The sequence below is a fragment of the Ruditapes philippinarum genome, unplaced genomic scaffold, assembly GCF_026571515.1.
Source record: "Ruditapes philippinarum isolate M1 unplaced genomic scaffold, ASM2657151v2 ctg641_1_1_1_1, whole genome shotgun sequence".
NCBI lineage: Eukaryota > Metazoa > Mollusca > Bivalvia > Venerida > Veneridae > Ruditapes > Ruditapes philippinarum.
In genome coordinates, this window is record NW_026858475.1 from 122,836 (window position 1) to 147,201 (window position 24,366).

At 33.3% G+C, this 24,366-nt stretch overlaps 1 protein-coding gene across 2 annotated transcripts in view; it reads right to left on the bottom strand.

Annotated features, from left to right (window-relative positions):
- Nucleotides 1-2,073: 2,073 nt before the first annotated feature.
- LOC132753277 (uncharacterized) overlaps nt 2,074-24,366 on the bottom strand; it is a 41,238-nt gene continuing 18,945 nt past the window's right edge. For both annotated transcript variants that reach the window (XM_060743729.1, XM_060743731.1), the window contains 16 exons: nt 21,325-21,436; nt 20,764-20,846; nt 19,292-19,494; nt 15,611-15,698; nt 14,975-15,048; nt 12,345-12,479; nt 12,025-12,147; nt 9,427-9,581; nt 8,966-9,101; nt 7,854-8,003; nt 7,278-7,451; nt 6,738-6,875; nt 5,777-5,896; nt 5,059-5,216; nt 3,666-3,801; nt 2,074-2,776 (listed from right to left, as the gene is read on the bottom strand). In XM_060743729.1, coding sequence (XP_060599712.1) covers nt 2,702-2,776; nt 3,666-3,801; nt 5,059-5,216; nt 5,777-5,896; nt 6,738-6,875; nt 7,278-7,451; nt 7,854-8,003; nt 8,966-9,101; nt 9,427-9,581; nt 12,025-12,147; nt 12,345-12,479; nt 14,975-15,048; nt 15,611-15,698; nt 19,292-19,494; nt 20,764-20,846; nt 21,325-21,436 — 2,060 coding nt within the window. In that variant the 3' untranslated portion in view covers nt 2,074-2,701. The remainder of the gene's footprint in view (nt 2,777-3,665; nt 3,802-5,058; nt 5,217-5,776; nt 5,897-6,737; nt 6,876-7,277; nt 7,452-7,853; nt 8,004-8,965; nt 9,102-9,426; nt 9,582-12,024; nt 12,148-12,344; nt 12,480-14,974; nt 15,049-15,610; nt 15,699-19,291; nt 19,495-20,763; nt 20,847-21,324; nt 21,437-24,366) is intronic.

The following is a 24,366-nucleotide window of genomic DNA, read 5'->3' on the forward strand; positions in this document are numbered from 1 at the left end:
TTCGATATTCCGGTATCACCATAAAAGTTATATTTAGAAACAAAACGGGTAATTTTGAGAGGCCCTGGAAGAGGTACGTAAAAAGGACATTTTTAACACGCGCAAGTAGATAATTCCGGCTCTTTGATTTTCTTCTTAAATCATTTTTAATGAGTAAATTAAACGTAGAATAACATGTTAAGACATTTTATTATTCCTTTGCTAGTCATATATGTCAAATAAAAATATTTTGTATCAGAATTTTTTGAGAATTACGTTAGTATAATGAATACATGTATATATGATAACACGATATTAAATATGCAACGTAGTATGTAACATATAATTCATTTTAACGTAAATACGTTTTTTTTTTGGTTTGTTCTTTTTTAAGTGTCATAGGGTGAGAAAAATGTGCAGCCTGACCCGGACCCATAAAAAGTAACCCTGTACGGGCCTCAAAATGAGCATCTACTGCGCATGCGTACAGCAATCGAATTTCCCGTACTATTGATAGGCATGTTTTGTAAACAAACGGTTAAAAGTCTGTGCTATTTTTTTAAATATCTTACCAAACTTGACAAAATTTCCAGATATTGTCGAATTCCAGCGTTCGTACGAGATGGTGAGCTTGATTACATTAAAAAAGCCGTTAACTCGATTAAATCATAAAAAGCCAAGTTTATCAACCAGCCGAAGTTATCTCCCCAACCAGTACAAGGAATATGGTTTATAGAAAATAAAAGTCTTTGCAAGAGTTATATGTCTTACACAGTGATACTATTTTAATGTAAGCTTTAGGTGGATATTTTAGAGGATATTGAAATTATTTTAATGGATTTTGAGATATGAAGTTCCATAAAATGTTACACTGACAAAACTGAGTAAGATAGTCAAACTAAAAACAAAATGAGCCATGTCACGACAAAACCAACACAGTGCTCCTGCGACCAGCATGGATCCAGACCAGCCTGCGCATCCGTGCAGTCTGATCAGGATCCATGCTGTTCGCTATCAGTTTCTCTACTTGTAATAGAGTTTGTAAGCGAACAGCATGGATCCTGATCAGACTACGCGATGCGCATGCTGGTCTGGATCCATGCTGGTCTCAAACGCACTATGTTGGTTTTGTCGTGACACAGCTCAAATATTCTTGAATTAGATATTTACTGGTATATTAGCCAATTAAACATGATAATCAAGTTAATATTTTCCACTTACATATATTTATAAAGCTGCATTTTTGTAACGTCCATTTCCATTTAATAATTGTGACAGTTATATAATCTATACATGTAAATGTGGCTCTGTCAATTCCTTAAGTAATTTTCTTTCAGTTTTCTTTAAATAAAAAAAAATCGCTGTATTTTAAATTTTCAATAAAGAATTTTAACAGGTTATATGTCCATGTATAAATGGTTCTCTGCAATATAACCATTACCTAGCAGGTTGGGTTATATAAGTATATAACTATGTGATGGGCTATATAATTTGTCAAAAATCTGTACAACTAATTATATATCTGGTTCTTCTACAGTTTCTTTAGATTGTAAAGTTGCAAATCAAAGCATTCTATACAAACAATTCTAAAAAAAGTGTCAAAATAAAACAGATATCGTACTTGTAAATAATAAACCTAATGCAATCTCAATGCTAGTTTCAGCAATGTGATATTTCAGGTAGTAATGATTCCCTATCCATAGAAAGCTTATTTTCAGCATAAACTAAATTAAATAAATTATGTCATGACTAATAAAAAATATGCGGCATTCACAACTACATAAAACAACTATTGAAAAGGTTGTAATACATTAAAATTATGAATTTCACTACAAACTAAATGACATTACATCTTATCTTCATGATGATCCACAAAGTGTATAATATAGTTTATAGTTGTTTATGTTTAATTGCTTTCATCACAATTGTTTACAGTGTAAAATTTAGCACTTCATTTGTCAGTTCTTGTCTTAAAAAGCTTAGTAACAATATTAGTAAAGCAATTACAATTATCTAAGACATTCACTAAATTAATAGTATAAATAATAAAGAACTGTAATTATTATGTTAGGATTTGATGTATAGTCTAAACATATAGAATATACAAAACACAACAGGTGTAAAATCTCTTCTATGCATTTTTGTTTTTTATTAATGATTAAAAGCTTAAAAACAAAACATATGTAGGTAACATGAGCTCCTAGGTAACAATCCTGTATGTGTATAAACACAGTATATACATTGTGTCTGATCAGAATGTTGAGAAGCTTGCTATTTCACAGCTTTCAGGTGATTCTGATCTGAAAGTTTATATGAGTCTATGAAACATTCTTCTCTACCAATACCTCACCCCTAGTACATAATGGGTATGTACCTTGACAACTATATAACATTAAGTATGACATTTACAATGTTTAAGATCTAACATATTTCTTTATCATCTGTTTTTCAGGATAAACTAAAATATGTAGTCATTAACTAAAGTCAAGTGTTCATCAGAAAGTCTTGTAAATACTTTATAGTAATGTATGTTACAGCAGGTCCAACATCTCTGTAATAATCTCCAATTGTTCAAACTTTCCTGCTGGCATCACCATTTTCCAGCTCAACTGTTTAGGTATACAGTTGACAGCAGCAAATTCAAGCATTTAACTGTGTATAATTTAAGCTGACATCAGCAGAACAGCAAATGGTAGAAAATTAAATCTTCAGTAAGTCCATTCTACAAGACATTGGAGTATATCTCTTTGGATTCCAAGTACTCTAACACTGCACGATAACAAAAATGAAACTGATCCTGAAATTAAAGAAAAAACCTTCAGTCGGCAATAACAATTGTTGACAAATTGTATTAATTTTAATTTTCATTATATATTGCTTTGCCTGCAATACATCAGATATTCACATTATGTATAAAGCATAGAAATTGTAAAATGAATTTCAATTTTTACTTATCACCGCTTACAAATCATGAGCATGAATCCTGAAATGTTACTTATTTGTAAGGTTTTTTTAATAAAACAGAAAACACACAGTGCTAATATAACGTCTTGAAAGATTGATATCATAAGAGTCTCGAACAATATTCAAATATGTTCAGCCTACTGAACCTATAAACTGCTAAATGTGAGCAAAACATTTGCCCTGCTTTGAATTTGGAACAGTGACAGTCCAAGTGAAAGGGATTACAATATCAAAATACAACAAGAAATAATGTAAAGGGCAATGGATGATCATCAGAAACTGCCATTGTTATCAATAAACTACAATAAAAAATTTGTATGAAAATGTAAAAAAAAAATCTATTTTTAGCATGATTGATTTTGACCGTAACAACTCCAACAGAATTTATAGGACCAAAATATGTCCCTATCAAATATAAGGCATTGATCCATTTACAAAGGCTGTAAAACCACTACTGTAAAAACATGTATCTATTTTCAACCAAGATAACCTTAAGCAAACCAAGGTTTGTACCAAATAATTTTTAGGGCGCATAAAAATCGACCTAACAGCAGTATAGAGCCTGGTCAGACGTGAAGGGTGGCCTGGCTCTATATACGGGTTGGAGGGCTTATCACTTCCTGTCCCAGCAGGTTAAAGGTTAATGGCCAGTATGTAAAGTACAGCAAAGACGTCAAAATAATTATCTTATCAACAAACAAGATGTTTTTTTAAAGTCTTACAAATGTTTTGATGAGTTGGGGTCTTCTAGCCCTGAGCTGCATCACTGTTTGAGGAATGTTGATTTTCTTCTCCATCTGTAACCTCTCCAACACACATGATACAGCACAAAACAATCCACTACGATCAGCACCATTCCTAATGAAATATCAAAATATAGGTATCTTATACACTACAATCACTCCATCAGCACCATTCCTAATGAAATATCAAAATATAGGTATTTTATACACTAAGATCAGCCCCATTCCTAATGAAATATCAAAATATTGGTATCTTATACACTAAGATCAGCACCATTCCTAATGAAATACCAAATATTGGTATCTTATACACTATAATCAGCACCATTCCTAATGAAATATCAAAATATTGGTATCTTATACACTAAGATCAGCACCATTCCTAATGAAATATCAAAATATTGGTATCTTATACACTACGATCAGCACCATTCCTAATGAAATATCAAATAATGGTATCTTATACACTACGATCAGCACCATTCCTAATGAAATACCAAATATTGGTATCTTATACACTACGATCAGCACCATTCCTAATGAAATATCAAATAATGGTATCTTATACACTATGATCAGCACCATTCCTAATGAAATACCAAATATTGGTATCTTATACACTATGATCAGCACCATTCCTAATGAAATATCAAAATATTGGTATCTTATACACTATAATCAGCACCATTCCTAATGAAATATCAAAATATCGATATTTTATACACTACGATCAGCACCATTCCTAATGAAATATCAAAATATCGGTATTTTATACACTTTAATCAGCACCATTCCTAATGAAATATCAAAATATCGGTATCTTATAAACTACGATCAGCAATATTCCTAATGAAATATCAATATATATATATCTTATAGAAACTTAAATGTAGGGGACATAGATGGATACAAAGACAATGTCACTTAAATAATATACTTTTCATTCTATAACAACTTGCTGGAAGAGTTTACGAAAAAAAGAAACCTGGTAATCTTATATATCTGATGTTGTTTGATATTATCTGGTTCTTAATACTTCTCAAATGACGCTGCAACCAAAAATCATTACAATATTAACCCTTTCCTTTGTCCTTGTGGTAATTCGTAACTGTTCACTAATGAATTTCAAGATTCAAATATTTAAACTAAGTGGCAAACATTATAATGCTTCATCTGATTTCGGGAACATGTACGAGGACTGTTCGAAAAGAATTGCTTATTGTCCTCTATCTTGTCCACGTGGGACCAATACAATTGGTTAATTAGGTTTTTCAATCTAAAAACTACTATGAAATTGTGAGACAAACATTCCCTCCACACTCCAGCATAATTTGTAGTTTAACAAGTAAAATATTTGGCTATATGTACTTACATGCAATGCACTATAACTGCTTCAGTTTTTGAATCTCTATGTGACATTGACACTCGGCTAATAAGAGAAGTCAAGGACGAAGTTGTCTCAGGTAAACTCTCATTGTCTGCCCACCCCTCATACCTGAACAACTTCACCTCCATTGTTGTCAATTTACTCTGTAATATAAACATAAAACTGAAATTAACTAAATATAACTACCAAATATAATTTCCAAGACTTCATAGTTCCAAAAACAGGTTATATTCAACTAAAAGCTGAGCATTAAAATATAATCTATTAACAAAGCACAATAATAATTGATTAAGACAAACATAAATAATTTTACATTAAATTTGTATACTACAACACTGTTTCAATACTAGTATGAAAGTGTAACTTCATATATGCTAGTCACTGCTGGGACCAAATCACTGGTGATATTTTGGTAATCCAGGCACTTGCTAACTTGCAGTTATTGTTAAGATGTAAAATTATCAGTAAAGAGTACATTAAATGCTTACCATCACCAGTAAAGTGCAAGTTAAATGTAATACATCATTGTGCGAGTTAAATGTAATACATCATCAGTGAAGAGTGTGTTTAAGATGTTATTCATTAACAGTGGAGAGCATTTTAGATGCTATAAATCACTTATGTAGAGGGACATCATCATATCATAGTGGGTTTAAGCTGTATGGCAATACCAGTGATGAGTATTTTAGATGTAATACATTACCATTGAAGTATGTGTTAACTGTATAGTCATGACTGAGAACTCCTCATTATCGTAACAGTTGATCAGTTTCACCCTGAATGGTCCATATGTGCTATCATCAGACGGCCAGTATTCCGCTGTCTGAAATAAAATAAACACTTACATTAAAGCTGATATAACATAAAATATGCTATATATAAATACTCTTGTCATACTTCACCAGAAAAAGAGCAGTTGTTACAGTTCAAAACTGAGTTGTTTTTTTCTCTCTTTTTGGTCATACTGACTTTGTAGAGGTCATATAATTGCTTTTACTGTTAGTGAAATACCTCAGGTGCCCCTTGGATTATTTTAGGCCCAAGCTGAAGCAGAGTACAATGTAAGCTTGCTGGAAAGCTTCCTTTCATGGAAATATTCAGTTTTCCACAGGATTCTACCCACAGTAGCTAGGGGCAAGTGTTACAAAGTAAGCAACCATAACCACTAGACCATGGTAACCACTAGAGCATGGAGAGCTCCCTTTAGTTTTGCTAATCGTGCATTTATGTACAGTATTTAACCAGCAAAGTTTCTAAAATTTTGTAGCACTACAATCATATCTTATATTAGTAAGGATATTCCTTCACAACAAAACTATAGCCATGCCATGACAATATCTTAAAAACATTTTCCATGCTTTCTTGTGTTCTTTAAACAAAACAGCAACTCATTTTGGCTCCCATGATAAATCACTGACCATCCGTAGCCAAGTTGAATATTTTCCTAAACAGGACATAATTTTGTCTATTGTGAGAATCAAACAGACAGTGGTTAATGGCAAAAGAGAAACATTAGAAACTTAAACTACCACGGGGGTTTTTATGAAAGGGAACAAAAAGAAGAGAAAGTGAGATTTTTTATGAAGGGCATTCATGTGATGTTACCTATATTGAAGTACTTTGTTTTATCAGAAGCCTGATGTAAATGAGCAGCATATACAAACCTCCTCATCATCATCATCAACATTATTCATCATGACAATGTTAGAGACATGTTGGTCATACACTAAACGCCAGAAATCTGTTACTGTATGTGGTAATGGCATCTGTGTAATCAGGAACCCTGTCTTATTGGAACATGTCTGAAACATATTTATTTCTCTTATCTTCTGTTTTATTTTGTTTTGTTTACGATGCATTTCAATGAATCTAACGTAAACAGCTAAGGTAAAGAATATATGCATTAATGAAGTATATCCTACAAACAAGGCTGAAATTAAAGCAATAAAAATGTCCTCATTAATTTAACTGAAATGGCCAGGATTAAAGTCTGTGACCAACTGAAATGCTGTTGATTAAACATAATTTTACATGGTTCATGTTAAATTTCTTCTTGAAAAAAAAGACAGAGTAAACTTATTAACATAACAAGAAAAACAAAAGAGATATTGAAAATATTTAGAATACTTTTACAGCTATGTTTGTGGCAAACTCTAATGCAAAACTTTTATAACGTCTAAGTTAATGATTTAAATACAACATACAGGCACAAAAATAGCATTAATATATTCATTTGAGCCTTTTACTGGAGTTGACAAATAAGCTCTACATGAGTCGAGGGGCAGTATATCACGATCACGATTCTTCCCTATATTCTCCTCCTTACTACCAGCAGAATAACAAGTTTCATCTGGCAGTGCACACATCTGATTTATCATCTGAAATACAAATATAAATAAGTCATTCATCTTGTTAGATTTTAGTTCACATAGACACTAAAAGATCATAAAGTGATTTTTCATCTTTATTGGCAAAGAAAGACTTCAGGTGTGCCTCCACACATTATTTCAGGCAGAGTCATCACCTGAAAAGAAACCAGAGACATTCCTTAACCTACCTGGATAGCTTCCTTACAGTCTCAGTTGTAATATTGTTCAAAATAATTAATATCAAAGTGAAGTCATACAAACATACTTTGTTGTAAATATAAAATTAAACCATGATTAATCCTCAGAAGACATTAGTAATTACTTAAGTAAATATTTTTCTCTTGATGTAAGACAGCAGCCTATCAATCAAAGACATGAATAAAGTTTATGACAATCAATAAATAGTTTTACCTCAAATTGTTCTTGAAGCTTTGTTTTGCTTGAATCAGTACCGTCTTCCTGCATAGACCAATAATACTGACTAAACTCAACCTCTGTCACTTCTGAATCCTTCGTATTTAGTGCTTCAGCTATTGCATTATGTACAAACTCATACTGTATCTGAAAATACAACACCATCTCTGTTGTAATTATTCCTAGGAAATCTATCAGCAGAGTCAATATTCTTCGGCATCTCCTAATAATATTTATAAAGTTTCAAAGAATAAAACATTACACATCATGCATGTGCCATATCTAAAGATATGTTAAAGGCTACTTTCTTGAAGTAATATAGTGTTAACTTTCTGTTACTCTGCTTTATATTAGTCAATTTAATACATGTAATTTCAATATTTGACTTCATACAAGCAGAAATAACCATTTTTACAGCTTAATTGGACCCCTATAACAATATGAAAGCAACTACTAACCTGTAACTGAAGAATATCTAAATTAAACTATTACTACTTAATTACATGATGTTGTTTGCTTTTAATGTAATATAATAATATTCATATTCTTTTTAATATGAAACACATCATAACATTTTTAACTGTACACAAAGTTATTTTTGAGACTTCAATTCTTAAAGATGGGCCATACAGTCATGTTTTCCCATTTCTTCAACAGACTCATCTCACTTGATTAGACAAGAGCTCTTAGTAGGACAGCATGCTCAGCTATTCTCCGTGCTTGATTGTAAAACAAGGGCATGGATAATGTAAAATTTTAAAAGTTCAAAAAGGCCTATAATTCTGTCAAAATCCATGTCAGAGGTATGGGCCTTGGACAGTGACCTTATATATTGCTCTCAAATAAGTGTTTGAACTTTCAACTCATTCCCTTCTGTAGTTTTTGAGATACCAACTTGCACTCAAAACTTAACCAAAGTGTGATGTTTATTCCAACACTGATGCCTTGGTGAGTAAAACAGCTCTAGCTATTCTTCCAATATTCAAGCTTATAAATCTTAAACAGCTGTCATGTCAAATAAACTTACATTTAATCAGTTCTACAGACTCATATGAAATAATAATTCATGTGAGAGCCTATTCATATGTATATAAATAAAGATATCTTACATCTGTCTGGACGAAATTTGTTCTTTGGTATCGCATATCTGTGATAGTTTTAAACAAATCTATTTTTGGTTCAACATGAGCTTGTTTCAGAAGATAATCCAATGCCACAAATGTTCCTGTTCTCCCAATACCAGCACTGTAAAAGTAACAATTTATACTGTACTAAAACATATCCATTACTGTGAAATACAGTGTCCTTATATACAGAACCTTCCCTAAAGCATATCCATTTGAAATATACTAAAATAGGGACATCCTTTAAGGAAAGTTCACCTAAAATAAGCTAATATATTAAAAAAATCTTTGTTTAAGAAAATTCACTTAAATGTAGTACTGATACAAAAAGTTCTAGTAGCAAATATTTGGTCTCATATCTTTATAAAGGACTGGATTTTTATTCAACAGAACAGAATTTTGACCTTCCCTTCAGAAACACCTTGACCTATAAAAAAAAGACTCACCTACAGTGTACCAATATTGGACCATCAAGGAAAGTGTGTTCACTCATAACTATATCTCTAAATTGCAGCATCACACTAGGATTATCTGGAACACCCCTATCTGGCCACGCCGTAAAATGTAAATGCTGAAAATCTTTTACTTCATTTGTTTTACACTGAAATGACATAAAAACTTAAGTTTGTGAATCTGTATTTATTTGGCTTTTCCAAAATGTGGAAATAATAAAAGTTTTATTATCTTAAGTCTTAACCTGCTGAATTTCTTAAATGGACTTAACCTGTTGGCTTTTTTAGAACTGTTCATTATCAAATGTAGGGATATCAAGAAGTAAATCTGAAGATGGTCAGTAAACACTATAGAGCCTGGTTAGACTGCATGGATGGACAGTAAACAGTATAGAGCCTGGTTAGGCTGCATGGATGGACAGGCTGGCATGGCTCTATACTGGTGACAAAGGCTGATCACTTTTGGTTCCGATACGTTAAAGGTTAATAACAAGAGCTGTCTGTAGGACAGCATGCTGGACTATTCTAAGTGCTTGATAGTAAAAGAGCCTTTATATTGTTAAAATTTTTAAGTTCACAAAAGGGCTAATTTTTTTTTTTATAAATTCATGTTATAGGCCTTAGAGAGAGTCTAATTATACAGAGTTGGCTTGACTATTTGGAAGGTAATGTCACAAGGGTTTTTTATTGAGTATAATAATACTAATTACCTATGAATACATAAATTTGACAGAAAAGGTACAAAGGCTTGTTATTAAGATGTTTTATCAAGTAAATCACTGCTTTATTATTATGAATGCATAAAATTGTCCCAAAAAAGGCACAAACCCTTCAGTATTTATTGAGATAACAGCTTACAAGCAAAACTTTACCATGAATTTCTAAGTTGAAAAAGGGGAGAAAAATCAGCCTAAATGCAAGATAGAATTATGGATCTTTGTCAGTGACCTACAATTATGACCCTAAATGCATATGTGAAGTTTTAAATAAATATCTTTAATAGTTATTGAGATATGTAAAACTTGCATGTAAACATTAACCAAGAGACTAAGTAGAAAAGGGGATATGAATCAGTCTTAATGCAAGATAGAGTTATGGAACTTAGTCAGTGACATACAATTATGACCCTCCAATTATGACCCTAAGTGCATGTGTAAAGTTTCAAGTAAATATCTTTGAAGACCGTTAACCTTTAACCAAAATTTCTTAGTTTCAAAGGGGCAAATAATTCTGCAAATATTGCAGACAGAGTTATGCAATTTTGCAAACTGATGTACATTGTTACTATAAATAAGTATTTTAAATTTCAATTGAATATCTCAAGGAATAATTGAGATATAAGACTTTACAAAAAAACTTTAACCAAAATTTCTAAGTTCCAAAGGGGCATAATTCTGTCAATATTGTAGGCAGAGTTATCCAACTTGTCAATCTGATGTACCTTGTTACTATAAATAAGTATTGTAAGTTTCAATTGAATATCTCAAGTAATAATTGAGATATAAAATTTTGACTTTACAAAAAACTTTAACCAAAATTTCTAAGTTAAAAAGGGGCATTATTCTGTCAATATTGTAGGCAGAGTTATCCAACTTGTCAATCTGATGTACCTTGTTACTATTAATAAGTACTGTAAGTTTCAATTGAATATCTCGAGCAATAATTGAGATATTTGACTTTACAAAAAACTTTAACCAAAATTTCTAAGTTAAAAAGGGGCATAATTCTGTCAATATTGTAGGCAGAGTTATCCAACTTGTCAATCTGATGTACCTTGTTACTATAAATAAGTATTGTAAGTTTCAATTGAATATCTCAAGTAATAATTGAGATATTTGATTTTACAAAAAACTTTAACCAACGCAGACGCCGACGCGGACGCTGACGCCGACGCCGGGGCGACTACAATAGCTCTCATATTCTTCGAATAGTCGAGCTAAAAATGGTTTCTGTTTCTTGCTTAAATTATCTAAAAGTAATTCTCACTTGCATTTAACTCTTTCAATGCCTACTACATCACAGTAAGATTCATTAGTATGTAAGATGAAATACTGTTTAATCTGAATATAGTGGTATAATTTAATTCTTTTAATTACAACTCATAGGTGTTTAACATTGTTCTATAAAATCATATAGTAAGAATTGTTTTATCGTCAAAATACTAATACAGGAAGTAATAAGTTAAAAATACAAGAAACTTGCATAAAACAAGTATTTTTGTAGGAAGACGGACAAAAACCCACCAGTCAAAACTCCACACCTCAAAATTTTATAGAGTGGACATAACCCAACACCTAAATTTTACAGAGTTGAAAAAACCCCACACCTTCAATTTTACCGAGTGGACAAAACATAAATTTACAAAAGAGATACACAATCATAAATTTACAAAGAGGTACATACACAATCATAAATTTACAAAAAGGTAAACAATCATAAACTTATAAAGAGGTACACAATCATAAACTTATAAAGAGATACACAATCATAAATTTACAAAGGGGTACATAAACAATCATAAATTTACAAAGAGGTAAATAAACAATCATAAATTTACAAAGGGGTAAATAAACAATCATAAATTCTCCTCACATTAGTAGCTTGTAGATGTCTTTTTGTATAGTTTGGCAGTTCATCCTCTGTGAGCATGATAACCTCATAACAACCATACTTCTGGGGCTCGTCTGTCTCTGGCCAATAACGAACACATTTCATCTGATAAACAACATGAAAATGTTTCATTAATAATAAATTTATAACAGTAAAATAAACCACTCATTGTTAAACCTCATTTATTTATACACAAAATAAAACTTTACCAGAAATAATTTCATTTTGTCATCATTTACGGCAACAATTATGTTCATCCTGAGTCACCTTACAATCATGAGTTATCAAATGTACTGATTTACCTTGCATTCTTCAAACAAGTTTGTCAGCATCACTATTCTCCCACAATCCTTCTGAAAGATCATTCTCCAAAAATCATTCACTGTACTGTCTACAGGACCCTGGGCAGCTATAAATGCCTTTGGGCTCTTGTAACCCTATAAAATAAAGCAACAAAACTATCTATAAGACCTTGGGCGGCTATAAATGCCTTTGGGCTCTTGTAACCCTATAAAATAAAACAACAAAACTATCTATAGGACCTTGGGCGGCTATAAATGCCTTTGGGCTCTTGTAACCTTATAAAATAAAACAACAAAACTATCTATAAGACCTTGGGCAGCTATAAATGCCTTTGGGCTCTTGTAACCTTATAAAATAAAGCAACAAAACTATCTATAGGACCTTGGGCAGCTATAAATGCCTTTGGGCTCTTGTAACCTTATAAAATAAAGCAACAAAACTATCTATAGGACCTTGGGCAGCTATAAATGCCTTTGGGCTCTTGTATACCTTATAATAAGCAAAACTTCTATTAGGACTTGGGCAGCTAATAAATGCCTTTGGCTCTTGTAACCCTATATAAAATAAAGCAAACTATAAAATAAACAACAAAACTATCTATAGGACCTTGGGCAGCTATGAATGCCTTTGGGCTCTTGTAACCTTATAAAATAAAGCAACAAAACTATCTATAGGACCTTGGGCGGCTATAAATGCCTTTGGGCTCTTGTAACCTTATAAAATAAAACAACAAAACTATCTATAAGACCTTGGGCAGCTATAAATGCCTTTGGGCTCTTGTAACCCTATAAAATAAAGCAACAAAACTATCTATAGGACCTTGGGCAGCTATAAATGCCTTTGGGCTCTTGTAACCTTATAAAATAAAACAACAAAAACTATCTATAGGACCTTGGGCAGCTATGAATGCCTTTGGGCTCTTGTAACCTTATAAAATAAAGCAACAAAACTATCTATAGGACCTTGGGCAGCTATAAATGCCTTTGGGCTCTTGTAACCTTATAAAATAAAGCAACAAAACTATCTATAGGACCTTGGGCAGCTATGAATGCCTTTGGGCTCTTGTAACCTATAAAATAAAACAACAAAAATCTATAGACCTTGGAAGCTATAAAACAACAAAACTATCTATAGGACCTTGGGCAGCTATAAATGCCTTTGGGCTCTTTAACAACAAAAACTATCTATAACCTTATAAAATAAAGCAACAAAACTATCTATAGGACCTTGGGCAGCTAATGAATGCTTTTGGGGCTCTCTGTTAACCTATATTAATAAAGCAACAAAACTATCTATAGGACCTTGGGCAAGCTATGAATGCCTTTGGGCTCTTGTAACCTTATAAACTAAAACAACAAAACTATCTATAGGACCCTGGGCGGCTATAAATGCCTTTGGACTCTTGTAACCTTATAAAATAAAACAACATAATTGTCTATAGGACCCTAGGCAGCTATAAATTCCTTTGGGCTCTTGTAACCCTATAGAATAAAACAACATAACTGTCTATAGGACCCTAGGCAGCTATAAATGTCTTTGGACTCTTGTAACCTTATAAAATAAAACAACATAACTGTCTATAGGACCCTGGGCAGCTATAAATGCCTTTGGGCTCTTGTAACCTTATAAAATAAAACAACAAAATTGTCTATAGGACCCTAGGCAGCTATAAATTCCTTTGGGCTCTTGTAACCTTATAAAATAAAACAACAAAATTGTCTATAGGACCCTAGACAGCTATAAATTCCTTTGGGCTCTTGTAACCCTATAGAATAAAACAACAAACTGTCTATAGGATCCTTGGCAGCTATAAATGCCTTTAGACTCTTGTAATCTTATAAAATAAAACAACACAACTGTCTATAGGACCCTGGGCAGCTATAAATGCCTTTGGACTCTTGTAACCCTATAAAATATAACAACATAACTGTCTTTAGGACCCTGGGCAGCTATAAATGTCTTTGGGCTCCTGTAACCCTATAGAATATAACAACATAACTGTCTATAGGACCCTGGGCAGCTATAAATGCCTTAAGACTCTTGTAATCTTATAAAATAAAACAACAAAATTATCTATAGGACCTTGGGCGGCTATAAATGTCTTTGGGCCTCTTGGGTAACCTATTATAACCTTATAAAATAAAGCAACAAAACTATCTATAGGACCCTTGGGCAGCTATAAATGCCTTTGGGCTCTTGTAACCTTATAAAATAAAGCAACAAAACTATCTATAAGACCTTGGGCGGCTATAAATGCCTTTGGACTCTTGTAACCCTATAAAATATAACAACAAAACTGTCTATAGGCCCCTGGGCGGCTATAAATGCCTTTGTACTATTTTTTTTCCTGGTATATAAAACTTATCATGGATCATTATTATTCATGTGCAATGTACTTCTCTTCAATGAGATTGTCGAAGGTTCAAGTTAAAAATGTAAAAAATTAGCAAGCAACAAGTGACTGGCACACAATTTTTGGTAAATAAACCTATTTTTATAATTTACAATAATGCGATCCGACTTTGCTAAGTTTCAAATTTCCCAGGCCCTGATCACAGACATCTGGGTAGCAATCATTAATAAATAATCATGTCACTGAAAAAGACACTATATTTTCTTGTTCACTTACTTTAACATATGAAGCATTTATAAAGTCTGTTTCATCTTCTAGTTCAGGTTCAATTTTTACTCTTGTTTCATCATCTGTAAACAATACAACTCTAGATTTTTATTAAGTTCACATACATTTAACAAAAAATAATTTGTATCATTTTTTAAATATGTTTTTCTAAACAAAATTTTGTTTGAAATACACTAAATTGCGCATTTCTCTATTTTTCGGTCTATATAAAAAAGTAATGGTTATGTCATAAGTGATTGCTCTTTCTCTGCAGGGAGATTTGAAGAAGAATAAATGAGCCTCGTGACGACAAAACCAACATGATGGGTTTGCGACCAGCATGGATCCAGACCAGCCTGCGCATCCGCGCAGGCTGGTCTGGATCCATGCTGGTCGCAAACCCATTATGTTGGTTTTGTCATGACGCGGCTCAAATGATCTTCTATAAAACAGCTGCTAAACTATTTAATATTACCTGACCTTATTACAGGAAAAGTTCATTTTGTTTTAGCATTTTAACTTGCACATCACACATGATTTTTATTCAGGAATATTTTGTGGTACTGGATTAACTATTTACAACAGAATATTAAAACATTTATTGCGAAGATCGTGTTTTTATTAGCATGTAATTATTATACATACATGGATACAGCTGCTTGTAGCGACACTTTCCTCTGTTTTTAAAGCTTTGAGCATCATCACATGGCTTCAGTAAACCTTTTGGCAATTTCTACAAAATAAGAACATTATTATGTATTGCACAAACACCAACACCAACAGCCGGCGTTTGATTCTTTTTCTTGCATACTAATATCAATTATTTTCATACCAGAAATTACGAAAACTGATATTCTCATTACACACTTTTTTCTTACAGTATAACTAATAAAGGGCCATAACTCTGAGTTAAAGCATCTGACCAAATCAAGGTGACGATATGCGCATCTCTTCGTATTGAAGATTCATATAAAGTTTCGTTGAATTCCAGCTAGTAGTTGCAGAGAGTTCCCCAAATGATTATTGCTCTATATATGCATTCTGCATAACTAATTAAGGGCCATAACTCTTGAGTTAAAGGGTCTGACCGGAACAAGGCGCCGATATGCGCATATCCTCTTGGTATCGAGGGTTCCCATAAACTTTTGTTGAATTCCAGCAAGCAGTTGCAGAGAAGTTGCGCGAAATGATTATTACTCTACATGCATTCTGCATAACTAATCAAGGGCCATAACTCTGAGTTAAAGGGTCTGACCGGAACAAGGCAATGATATGTGCATCTCCTCTTGGTACTGAAAGTACCCATAAAGTTTTGTTGAATTCCCATCAGTAGTTGCAGAGAAGTAGAGCGGAAATGATTTTTGCTCTATATGCATACTGCATAACTAATTAAGGGCCATAACTGTGAGTAAAAGGGTCTGACGGGAACAAGGCAACGATACGTGCATCTCCTTTTGGTATTGAAGATTACCATAAAGTTTTGTTGAATTCCCACCAGTAGTTGCAGAGAACTAGCCCAGAAACGAAATTCGGGTGGACGGACAGAGGGACAAAGCCAAAACAGTATCCTCCTCCCGATTCCATCGGCGGGGGATAATAAGGAAATAATTTTACATGTATTATAATTATACTGCACAAAAAAAAAAGATTTTAATAAAGATTAACTAATATACAAGAGGGCCATGATGGCCCTGAAATCACTCACCTGTATATAGGCCCCTGGGGTAGGGCCAATTTTAACCCAAGGGCTTTTATTTGAACAATTTTGGTAGACACCAATTAGAAGATTTTTCATGATAAATATGTAAGCTCTAGCGCTTTGAGGATTTTAAAAGATTTTTAAGATTTTACTATACACATATAGGGAAAAACAATAATCCCCCCTCCCGGGCCGGGCCAAGTTTGACCCCAGGGATTTTATTTTAACAAACTTGGTTAATACTCAATAGAAGATATTTAATAATTGGTATCTAAACTATAGCTCTTTGGGTTTTTAAAAGAAGATTTTTTTCAGTTTTTACTATACACATAGGGAAAATCAATGACCCCCGGGTGGGGCCAATTTTAATCCCAGGGCTCTTATTTGTACAAACTTGGTAGACACCAATTAGAAGATGTTTCATGCTAAATATCTTAGCTCTAGCTCTTTGGGTTTTTAAAAGCAGATTTTTTAAGTTTTTACTATACACATAAAGGGAAAAACAATGACCCCCCCAGGCGGGAACAATTTTGACCCTAGGGCTTTTATTTGAACAAACTTGGTAGACATCCACTAGAAGATGTTTCATGCTTAATATCTAAGCTCTAGCTATTTAGGTTTTTTAAAACAGGATTTTTTAAGTTTTCATTATATACATATAGGGGAAACAATGACCCCCTGGGGCGGGGCCAATTTTGACTGTAGGGCTATTATTTGAACAAACTTGGTAGACTCTGACTAGATGATGTTTCATGCCAAATATTTAAGCTCTAGCTCTTTCGTTTTTTTTAAAGAATGTTTTTTAAGTTTTTTCTTTCGGTTGCCATGGCAACCAGAGTTCTGCATGGAATTAAATTCTTTGAACAATTTTTAAAGTTCACTACCAAAGGAACATTCCTGTGAAATTTGAATGAAATTGGCTTAGGGGTTTATGAGGAGATGTCGTTTAAAGTAAAAGTTTACGAACGTACGCCGGACGAAAAGCGATTACAAAAGCTCACCATGTCACCTTGTGACAGGTGAGCTAAAAATCAGTACCAATAAACAAAATAACACTGGAGAGACATCTAAATTATATAGTAATTATATTTAGCCTACATGTTCATGTATTTTGACAATGAAAATGAGATTTTTATATCACTCAAGTTAAAATGCTCAACAAAATAATTATGATGTATAACATTATAAAAGTGTATGCATTATATCTTCTCATTTGAAATAGGTAAACCCAGAAATAAACATGTACAGTACATGCTATCCTCTGATATATTGCCTGGTTTTCTGTTTGACCACACTCATAAGACCAACCCTCTATTAAGACCAGATTCAGTGGTCTCATTAGCGAGTTTTTACTGTACAGTAAAGACTGTCTTAGCGACCCCCTGTATATAGCGACGTTCTGTCTATAGTGACCATAGTTAGGTGCGCCGAACAGTATTTACTATATAAATGGTCTGTATGTAGCGACTCCCTGTCTAGTCCGTACAACGACCATGATTTAGTCACCCGTTATGGTATTTGAGCCGTGAACAGCGACTTTTGCAAGGGGAGCATGGCTTGAACTAGGTGACGACTTTGGCGAAGAAGTCGCCTTCGGATCAGCGACTTTGCTTCAGTCGCCCGATTTTTATAATTTTCAGTCATTCTTATTTACGCCGCTAGGTCTGTTAATAATTTGTTTACCTCTGAATTACAACCAATTACCGTTAATCCGCTAATTAAGAACGCGTGTCAACATCAACAAAGTTCAATACACGCCGCAAGGCAAGAGTTCACTATGTTTATCTTTCTCATTACGTATTCATGATTGACGAATCAGAACGCGCGTTGTATCTACGGCAGTTTGCATTGACCAATCGGCGACACGCTAATACACTGTGGCTGTTTGTTGACAATTACACAATATGGCGACAAATTCAATCAATTTTCGCCGATAAAATGATTAAAGACACATGCATATACATAATTGCTGCGGTTTTTTTGGCGAGTAAAGATAAACAATGCCAAACGTCTTAAAGGTGTGGTTATGTTTGAAACCTCGATTGTTAATTTTTTTCGGAGCACTTATCTAGAAATTATGTGGAGATTTGTATCTAATGTTTTATTAATACATTGAACTCCGTAAAGTAAACAGGTTGATTATACAAAATTAAATGTCTCTACAGTAACATCTCATTAGTAAAATTGAAATTAAACATTTTTTACAAACAGATTAAAATTTTATCAATATAATTTACATTTTAATGAATATGTAACTTTTAGATACTAATGTTATGGTGTAGTTTATAATCTTAACCAATTATACATGCAATTTTAACTTAAACCCTTAGTATGGTACTATCCTGCTTTTCAACAAAATATTGGTATGATATGTTCATATATCCGATTTATATAGAGACTGTCCACAGTGACTCCCTGTCTATAATGACCTTTTTTCTTTTCTCCCATCGAAGGTCACTGTAAACAGTCTTTACTGTATTTAACTTTTCTTTGTGGAAGGGCTGATCGCTAAGGTTTTAAGATTTTGGGCTCAATCCTTGTGCTCAGAATTATTCTGAAAACTTGTTTTTTTTTATTATATTCACATGTATATATTAGCAATAAAATATATTGATATTTTAACTTACAAGAAATTCTTGTTTGTACCAGTCTGGATCTTCCCTCTTTCTGTTCTGTAAATATTCTGTAAATATAGCTACAGGAATCTCTGTGTTCATGTTGTAGTAATCCGACTCATCAGGCTTGGCAGCTAACAGTGGTGCAGACTCCTCCTTGGATAATTCATTCTTTGTATGAAATGTTTGTTTCTTTCCACTTGAAGTAGTTTCTCCTATTTAAAAAAATACAAATCACACAGTATACTTATTTCATGTTTGTACCTAATAACATATCTGATTGTAACAGTAAACTAAATGCATTTGTTACTGTGGCCATCATGAAACCAAGGACAGAATCGTTTCGAGACAGTCATCTTAACCACTAACTAGTCCATTCACAAAAGTAATTGACCTCATTGTGGCCAATTACATGTTGGGACAAGTTTTGTGACAGACGAACAGACAGACGGACAGTGCACAACTAGACTTGGTACTGATCATTCCTGTAAAGTTTGGATGAAATTGCACCAGTAGTTTATGAGGAGTAGTCCGGACAAGCTTTTGTGTATCTGGCAACACACAGAAAACAAGAGCGATCAGTGATCACATGTGTCACCTCATGATGGCCAATTTCATGTTGGGACAAGTTTTGTGACAGACAGACAGACAGTGCACAACTAGACTTGGTACTGATCATTCCTGTAAAGTTTTGATAAAATTGCACCAGTAGTTAATGAGGAGTAGTCCGGACAAGCTTTTGTGTATCTGGCAACACACAGAAAAAACACCTTTTTATCAAAGGGCCCTAACTCTGACAAAAATCATTCAACCGGAAAACCCGTGCAATATGCGCAACAACTTGAGCTACAGATCAATCCTGTAAAGTTTCATTGAAATTGCATTAGTGGTATAATAGAAGTAGTCCGGACAAACTTTAAAAATAAAAATTATTAAAGGGCCATAACTCTGACAAAAATTATTGAACCGGAAAATGCTGTCAATATGCACAACTAGACTTGGTACTGATCATTCCTGTAAAGCTTGGATGAAATTGCACCAGTAGTTTATGAGGAGTAGTCCGGACAAGTTTTGTGACGAACAGACGGACAGACAGACAGACGACAGAAAAGTGATCCTTATATGTCGCCACTACTCCGTAGAGGGGACACAAAAATCAGTGAAAAACAAGCAAAATTTAGACATTTAACCTTGAAGGTCAAGGTCATATATGGATGAAGGTCAAGATTAGTGTGGTCTATTAAAAGGTATTGTCCCATCGGTTGTTGTGGCCAAGTATGAAGACATTATATCAAGAACTTAAAAAGTAAAGATCAACATACAAGTTTGCGGACGGCAACGCCAACATGACTATAACAATACCTCTACCTTTCTTTTTTTCAAAAAAAATAGTCAAGCTAAAAATGATACATATTCAACCAAATGTAGACAGTTAAGTTTGAAGCACTTTATTAAAGCAGTTAGAACAATAAGATAAAGAATACCATTGGACGTAAGGTTGATTATCTCGGGTCTAGTATGTTTTGTTCCATTCTTCTTATGATTTTCAGATTTATATGGCTGGTCTCTACAATATAAAATAACAGTTATATTTAACCCCTTTGCTCTGTAAAATACTCCAGTTTTCTATGTTTAATGCATGAGAAAAGAATAAAATACTTGAGAAGAATCTGGAAATATAGGATACGTTTAAAAACAATATCGGTTCCAGTGGGAAACAAAAAAGATAATCATTTAAACATACAGAAAAGGTAGACAGGATAAAATTTTTCCTATGAACAATGAGTATAAATATTTGTGTAATACTGAAAATTGGTAGAATATGGAAAATTTTCAAATACAGTATTGTTGGTATTAATCAATCTTAAGCATACCAATTTTACAGATTAAAACTGATGTTTTTGCTGAACACAAAATTTGTCCAAATGCAATGTATAATTTACAGGAGCCTCAGAGGAAACAACAAATATTATTATATACATGTATGTATATGTATGTTACAAAGTTTGCTTACTGATGAATAAATTAAAGATTTATAACCATACCTCTTGCGTAACACAATGTATATAGTAATTACAACAATAACCAGGAAAACCAGTCCTCCTAAAACAGCTCCAACAATAACACCAATATTGAACTCTGCAACATTGACTATTGCTGAAACAAAAAATATAGTACCTCATCTTAAATATTCACTAAGTTTTCAAAATATTTTGATAACTTGATCATGGTGACAGTGAACAACTTATAGTTGGTGTGCTACTTATGGCATTGATAAACCACACCCGGTGTCAGTGATCCAGTTGTGGTTTAAATTAACCATTTGTGGTGTCATTAAACCACTTGTAGTGTCTGTCGGCCACTCATGTTTGTAAACCACTCATTATGTTAGTGAGTGGCTTAAAGTCAATGATTAACTAATCATGCTAGTATCAGTGACTCACTCACCATGTCAGTGAAATGTGTAAATATACAATCTCTCACAGCTCTGTGATATAAGACATAATAATCACCTACCATTTATTAGGGGTATTGCAAAGAAAAATCAAAATCATATTGTGATATATATTGCAATGTCTAAAGACATAATTAATGCAATATATTGTGAACTATCTAAAATACTTGAAAATCAAGAGTAAAACCTACAGAACCTAGTCTTAAAGAGTTAATTGTTTAATATTAAGTCATGAGAGGCTTTTTAAAACAAGAACTGTGTCCAAAGGACACGGATGCCCCCACTGACAACATATATATGGTATATAGTGAAAAAATCAACAAAGGGCCATAGTTCTGTTAAATTTGGTCGCAGCAAAAATTACTTCCTTAACTTCCATCTACCCATTAAGGTTGTTCATCCCTGGAAGTTTAAGCAAAATCTGCCATCCGGTTTAAGAGGAATTGCATTCACAAAATTTCTATATGGTATATAGTGAAAAAATCAACAAAAGGCCATAATTCTGTTAAATTTGGTCGCAGCAAAAAATTCCTTCCTTTACTACCATCTACACATTAAGATTGTTCATCCTTGGAAATTTAAGCAAAATCTGCCACCCGGTTTAAGAAGAGTTGCGTTCACAAGATTTCGGGACGTACGGATGGACGGACAAGTGCAACGCTATATGCTCCCCACTTTGTGGGAGCATAAAAAGATTTCACAATGTGTTAAAAAGGCATTGTTAGTGAAGGAATTAAAACAACTTAATGTAAATGTCATTTGAAGTCAAGCTAATACAAGTTCACTACTTTTCAGTCTGTAACAGAATTTCATATTTTTATTAAAAGTTTATAGCTTCAATATATTGCGATATCTGAAAACATATTGCAATATAATATTGCCAGACAAATATTGCGATATCCAATATATTGCGATATATTACAAAACCCTATCATTTATCTGATGATCGAGGTAAACAGAGTATAATTTAATCCTTCAACAAACAAGACATACCAGACATATGCTATATAAATTTTTAATTATCTGAAAAAAAAAAAAATCAGAAATGCCACCAAAGATACCAAAACAAGAATTTGTAACAGAGTTACCAACGTCCCCCGCCTCGGAGAAGTTTTATATGAAGCATAAAATTATGCTATTTCAAAAGATTGAGGTATGGATTTCAGGACTTTTAGTCCAAAACTATTGCTAGATCTGCAAATGCAACAATAAATTTATGAAAGAAATACTAGTAAAATGAAACACAGAATTTAAAATTCTATCATATTACCCTTTGACCTCTAAGTGTGACCTTGACCTTGGAGGTAGAGGTGCACGTGTTGTGCATGACATAACATCTTATTAATATTAATATTTGTGCCAAGTATTTTCAAAATCTCTTTAACTATGTAGAAGTTATAGATCAGACACAAAATATACCCTATAACAGACTATGTCAATCTTTGACCTTTAAGTGTGACCTTGGAGGTAGGGACCCATGTTTTGCGCCTGACATATCAGCTTATTATTCTGATTAATTGTGCAAATTTTTTTTAAAATCCCAGGTTATGGACTGGACACAAAATACACCCTATAACAGACTATAAAAATCTTTGACCTCTATGTGTGACCTTGACCTTGGAGGTAGGGACACATGTGTTATGCATGACACATCATCTTATCATTGTGAATATTTGTGCGTAGTTATTTCAAAATCCTGAAGAAGTTCTAGATCAGACACAAAATATACCCTTAAACAGACTATGTTAACTTTTGACCTCTAAATGTGACCTTGAACTTGGAGGTAGGGATGCAGGTGTTGCGCAAGACACATTGTCTTATTATAGTGACTATCTGTGGCAAGTATTTACAAAATCCTTTGATCTATGAAAAAGTTATGGACTGGACATAAAATATACCTTGTAAAAGACTATATTAATCCCTGCCCTCCAAGTGTGACCTTGACCTTGGAGGTAGGTGACCTATTGTTGCGCATGACACATCATCTCATTATTGTACACAATTGTGTAAGTATCTACAAAATCCCTACAAAGATAAGAAAGTTATGGACCGGACACGACATATACCATTAAATAGACAATGTTGACCTTGAATGAGCAAGTGCGACCTTGACCCTGGAGGTAGGGATCTGGTTGATATGCATGACACATTGTCTATTATAACAAACATTTGTGCCAAGTTATTTCAGATTTCTTTGATAAATGAAAAAGTTATAGACTGGACACAAAATATACCCTGTAATAGACTATGTTAATCCCTGCCCTCCAAGTGTGACCTTGACCTTGGAGGTAGGTGACCTATTGTTGCGCATGACACATCATCTCATTATTGTACACAATTGTGGCAAGTATTTACAAAATCCCTTCAAAGATAAGAAAGTTATGGACCATACACGACATATACCATGAAAAAGACAATGTTGACCTTGAATGAGCAAGTGCGACCTTGACCCTGGAGGTAGGGATCTGGTTGATGCGCATGACACATCGTCTTATTATAACAAAACATTTGTGCCAAGTTATTTCAGATTCCTTTGATAAATGAAAAAGTTATGGACCGGACACAAAATACATGTATACCCTGTAATAGACTATGTTAACATTTGACCTCCAAGTGTGACCTTGACCTTGGA